At 33.9% G+C, this 6,100-nt stretch overlaps 1 protein-coding gene across 2 annotated transcripts; it reads left to right on the top strand.

Moving 5' to 3' along the window:
* The first annotated feature begins 221 nt into the window (after positions 1–221).
* On the top strand, positions 222–3,351 carry LOC113321518. Of its 2 annotated transcripts, XM_026569429.1 has the most exons (3): positions 222–290; positions 1,799–1,873; positions 2,087–3,351. In XM_026569429.1, exons 1-3 carry the CDS (start codon positions 279–281, stop codon positions 2,930–2,932), a joined length of 933 nt encoding a protein of 310 aa, XP_026425214.1. In that variant the 5' UTR covers positions 222–278; the 3' UTR covers positions 2,933–3,351. The 2 variants fall into 2 exon arrangements, with proteins under 2 accessions (XP_026425214.1, XP_026425213.1); XM_026569428.1 differs by lacking the exon at positions 222–290 and having other exon boundaries at positions 1,149–1,873.
* The last annotated feature ends 2,749 nt before the right edge of the window (positions 3,352–6,100 follow it).

Raw genomic sequence — 6,100 nt, 5'->3', positions numbered from 1 at the left:
TTGAGGTAAATAATTCACTGGATTTAATTAAGAAAGAGGAGGATCCGATACAAGGTTTGTCTAATCCTTTGCTTAAGTCTATATCTATTGATCCTTTATCTTTAATCGAAGTAGATTCTAAAAGAGTTGTTAACCCAACTTTTAAGAAAATACCTCACTTAGGATTAGAGTTGTATGCTTCCAAAGTTTCAAGAAAATTAGGGTCGTGTTTTATAATTGTACAAAAGTCCTTCTCTTAGTTGATCTTCATTTTGTTTGAGTTCATTTACGCCACACTTATGAGCCTAAAGGTAACAATTTTCTTCTCAAAACTGTTAACTTAATATTTTCTTAGAACGCATACATTGCAGAATCTCAAGGTTCAGTGGATCCTTTAATTATATTTCACCATTATGTTCACCTTAATTAATTGGATATTATTGATCTTGCATTGAAGTAAGATGTTCTAATTATTTTTTTCTTCTTTCCCATGGAAGTTTTCATACTACTGTAATGGCACTACTTTCATATATATGCGTTGGAATTTTTTGTATTATGTTTTCGTATACCATTATCTTGAATCAGAAATGGCAGGTATTCTTATTGGGACATTTCTAGAACATGAATGTTATGTTTTTGTATTATGCTTCTATATGTTACAAATACAGAGAGGATTAGGTTTACACGGGATGTACACATGGTCTGCTTTAGCCCTAATTTCTCTGCAATTCGTATACTTATGTTTCTTCAATTCGTATGCAAGAAGGGATAATACGTATTTCTCCGCCGTATCTATTTAGCTTCATTGTTTTGATGGTTTACTTGGTACTGTTATTTCTCTTGCTTCTTTGCAGCTACAACAAAGATTCTCAAGAAATAAATTTTGGTATGTTGTGAGATGATGTGAATTTTATGAAGGGAAACCATGATTGTGTTCTTGGTGACTACTTAGATGTGGATGATATGGGAGGAATAATACAAGTAATTTGATTTTGTAATATTCCTGAAGTACCAGTCTTAACAAACTTTACTGGCTAAATAGAGCAGTTGAATCTGCTACTAGTATGAAATTAGCAAGATTTGGAATTCAAAGAAGGGATGGAAAAGTAGAGATCATTAGAAAACAACACCCCAATTGGTAGTCCTTGATCTGCACTTAGAATTGTATTGTTGGATACCTGAGTTCACATCCTAAATTATTTTATCAATATTCTTTAATCACCATTGCGAATTTGTTTGAAACCATCACCAAATAGGTTATTCACTTATTTATTACTATGATGCATCTAATTCTGACATCGAAATGAGAAATATAATCTTCTCAGAAATTAAGGCGCTTGCAACTATAACCCCAGAATGAACGAAAGATAGAGCAAATATATATACTCAGTGGCTAGGAAATGCAATCAGTTTTCAAGCTTTTCTTTTCTTATTTCTTAAGAATTTAACATGTGTATAAGTTTGGAGGATAAATTATAGGTCTTATTATTCATTGATTAGCTTATCATAGATTGGAGGATTTTGATTTCAGTTTGCGGTCATCTTGCTCTGATGGACAATAAAAATTATAATAATTATAAACACTAAGATACAGAAAGAAAAATAATGAGGCTAAAATCCCCCTGTAATGAGAGGTTAAACTTAAATATCCTTTTTGATTTAGCTCAAAGAATACCACAGTTCTGTTTTTTCGTTTTTTTGGAACAATGTCTTTTATAGTGTCTGATCATGTTCTTACCTGCGAATTATAGTTTGATGCTTTATTATTATGTCGGTCCACTTCCATTAATCAATTTCTTATGGTATGAAATATGCTCAGATCTTTACTCTTTTTCGGCTTGACTTTGGCCACGGTGTTTTGACTCCGGCAAAACATCTTGATCTCATAATTTTGGTGATTCTCATCCTCTACCTCCTGTTGATTCCGTCTTTAAACCTCTGTGTTTACTCTTCAATTTATTCTTAGTGATGACTCTATTTATTGAGTACCAGATGATGGATTAATCTGTGTAGTACTTATTTATCTTTCTTTTTCTCCCTGTCAAACTCTTTAGCTTCTGCCATTTGTACTTCTGATTTAATGGCATCTCCATCATCAAACCCTCAGGAATTTGAAGATATAATAAAGAGGATGTCAAACTTAATGGACAAAAATAAAGAGTTAGAGTACGAAGAAGAAGAAACTCAAGAGGAATGTCTACTGGAATGGAGAAGATGTTTGGTGTTCAAACTTGTTACAGGGAGAGGTCATGCTTTCTTTATTCTTAAAGAGATGTTACTTAAAGCTTGGAAAACTTCAGGTGATTTCTCCCTATCAGATCTAGGAAATAATATTTATAAAATTAGATTTGAGAATCTTTGTGATATGGAAGCTGTACTGAAAAGTTCTCCATGGGCTCTAAACAACGAGTTAATGGTGATAGAAAGATGTGATGATGATCTACTTCCAAAGGAATATGAGTTTAAATATGTGTGGTTCTGGATCCAAATCCATGGGTTACCAATCAGTATGTTAAACAACAAGAAAATCTACAACATGGCGAAGAAATTTGGGAACCCTCAAAATATAACAGATGAAGATGCTGCTAAATGGGGCAAGTATGCTAGGATTAGGGTTCGAATTGATATCACTAAACCATTACCAAAAGAGATGAAGGTCACCTTTGCATCAAAGAAGATTCGTACAAATCAATTTAGATATGAAAAGCTACCTAAATTATGTTATTTCTGTGGGCTATTTGGGCACGCCATGAAACAATGTCCAGTTTTATCATCAAGCATAGAAAAGTTGAAGTTACCTCCGAAGTTTTCAGTCAAAAAATGGAAAATCCAAGGCTTTCTAACTACATTGAAGAAATTAGAGTCGACTTCAAAGGCAGAGATAAAGTTCCAGTCACGCCTATTATTATACCGGAAAAAATGTGTAATCCGGCGATTTCAAATCTTCAGTTAGAAACAGATATCAGAGTTTCCGGCGATAATGAGAACGTGGAGATGGAGGACACTAGGATTACTGGCCGACAAAATTCAGACGTTCAGATTGTCAACTCTCAATAATTTTATACGTACCGCCAGAAAAACAATACTAAAACAACATCCAACGTGGCAGCTACGTGGAGGATAAAAAGCAGAAAAACTTGTCTGCAGTTTTGCAAGAAGATAGAGAAAACTGTCTATTCAATTAGAGACGTCGATTTAATTGTAATAGTAAAGAGCTATTCCGGTCCATTGGATCTAAATCTAATAAAATCTCCCCAAATATCTTTTCTTTCTTAATTAGCTTCTCTTGCGGTAAGACCAAGAAAAGACTTCTTCTCTCTTTATTACTGTGCTTCATACATTCCAATCACCATTGTTACTGTAATGTATGATTTTTATGCCCATCTTAGATCAAGTGAATAAGAACTAATAAGAGGTAAATATTGTAAATCAAATTTAAATATTCTAGCTTTTGGGTTATAAAGCCAAAATTGCTATTTACTTTTTGACATTAAAATAAAAATCTCTTTTTCCTGAGAACAATAGATTATCAATTTCAATGTTTAGAGAATCTTAATTATTGTTATTAAATCTTTATGTCTAGAGATTCTAGAGAATATTCAATAGTTATTTGTTTATGAATCTGTCATTTTGGCCCTAGTCACTACTAATATCAGTAGATCTAATTTAGACTTTTTCTTTTTTAAGCTTAGAGAGTTACTAAAACTTTTTATATGCAGATGGATAACAATCTAGGAAGCATTGATTTGGATGAGAGTACTAACACACGTGGAAAAGCTGATGATGTTCTTGTTTTGGATGGTAAAGATGATAATTGCAATATAGTGGTACCGGAAGTTGGAATGGCATGTGATGACGTCGATAAAGTATATGAATTTTATAGACGTTATGCAGTTGGAAAAGGATTTGGATGTAAGATACGATCGTCAAAAAAGGATGGGGGGATTTAAGACAAGAGGAGTTACTGGACGAAAAGAATTCTCCATAGCTTTCTATGGCCATAAGAAAACTAATTGTGAGAGAGAAACAAGAGGAGGAAAAAATAAAAGAGAACTTAGATCTAGATCCGATGGACCAGAAAAATTCTATATTATTACAAATAAATGGACGGTTATAATTGAACAGACAATTTTCTATGTTTCCCTGTAAAATTGTAGACGCATTTCTGCTTTTTGTCCTCCGCATGGCTGCCATGTAGGACGTTGTTTTAATATTGTTTTTTGGCGGTATGTATAGAATTATTGCGTCTTCTCTGTGATGAATTGATGACGCGTTATGGATTAATCCCCACCGTTGTTTCAAAAGCCTGTGCAAAGCTCATGATTTCTGAAATACCAACATGTCGTTGAACCCCAGAGCTGACCAATAATTCTATACATACCGCCAAAAAAACGATATTAAAACAACATCCTACATGGCAGCCACGCGGAGGACAAAAAGCAAAAATGCGTCTGCAATTTTGCAGGGGAACACAGAAAATTGTCTATTCAATTACAGTCGTCCATTTATTTGTAATAATATAGAATTTTTCTAGTCCATCGGATCTAGATCTAAGTACTCTTTTATTTTTTCCTCCTCTTGTTTCTCTCTCACAATCAATTTTTTCTGGTCATAGAAAGCTATGGAGAATTCTTTTCGTCCAGTAATTCTTCTTGTCTTAAAATCCCCCCATCCTTTTTTGACGATCGTATCTTACATCCAAATCCTTTTCCAACTGCATAACGTCTATAAAATTCATATACTTTATCGACGTCATCAAATGTCATTCCAACTTCCGGTACCACTATATTGCAATTATCATCTTTACCATCCAAAACAAGAACATCGTCAGCTTTTTCACCTGTGTTAGCACTCTCATCCAACTCAATGCTTCCTAGATTGTTATCCATTTGCATATAAAAAGTTTTAATAACTCTCTAAGCTTAAAAAAGAAAAAGTCTAAATTAGATCTACTGATATTAGTAGTGACTAGGGCCAAAATGACATATTCATAAACAAATAACTATTGAATATTCTCTAGAATCTCTAGACATAAAGATTAATAACAATAATTAAGATTCTCTAAACATTGAAACTGATTATCTATTGTTTTCAGAAAAAAGAGATTTTTATTTTAATGTCAAAAAGTAAATAGCAATTTGGTTTTATAACCCAAAAGCTAGAATAGTTAAATTTGATTTACAGTATTTACCTCTTATTAGTTCTTCTTTTCACTCGATCTAAGATGGGTATGAAAATCATACATTACAGTAACAATGGTGATTGGAATGTATGAAGCACAGTAATAGAAAGATAAGAAGTCTTTTCTTGGTCTTACCGCAAGAGAAGCTAATTAAGAAAGAAAAGATATTTGGGGAGATTTTTATTAGATTTAGATCCAATGGACCGGAATAGCTCCTTACTATTACAATTAAATCGACGGCTCTAATTGAATAGACAATTTTTTCAGTCTTCCTGCAAAACTGCAGACAAGTTTTTCTGCTTTTTATCCTCCACATAGCTGCACGTTGGATGTTGTTTTAGTATTGTTTTTCTGGCGGTACGTATAGAATTATTGGAGAAGACGTATTAGAGGTAAACACGTGGAATACAACTAAAGATACAGCTGGAAATGATTTACTGGGAGGTAAAGGTATCCCACTAAATGAAGTAACAAAGGAGACGGGGCTGGAAAATAATATAACCCACACAGATTCTCAAGCCCAGCACTTAGTTAGGGCCCCTGCAGAAAACACATCTCGGTCTCAAGAGAATACAGCAGCAAGTAAAAGAAAGAGTATATCAATACAGACAACGTTGTCTCAGGAGATAAACCCTAATCTGGTCTCAATTAACGGTAACTCCCCAAGCGGTGTTAATGACTCTGAGAGCGAGGATAGTCAAAATGTACTCTTGCTTGAGGAATCCAAAAAGACGAGACAGAAGAAACAGGGACAACGGAAAAGAGATGCAAGAAAAAGAAAGGAAATTGATCCACAGGAAAGTGCAGGAGAGGAGGAAAGCTTAATTGAGAGAAAACGAAACCCTGCACCGATGGAGATCGATCAGGTGAACCCGAAATCTAGAACTAAATTATCGTTGATTAATTATGATAAAATGGGTGTGGCGGCTGCCCTAAATC

Source organism: Papaver somniferum, chromosome 11 (genome assembly GCF_003573695.1).
Source record: "Papaver somniferum cultivar HN1 chromosome 11, ASM357369v1, whole genome shotgun sequence".
In the NCBI taxonomy this organism is placed as follows: Eukaryota; Viridiplantae; Streptophyta; class Magnoliopsida; order Ranunculales; family Papaveraceae; genus Papaver; species Papaver somniferum.
This window is presented reverse-complemented; position numbering and strand designations above follow the sequence as displayed.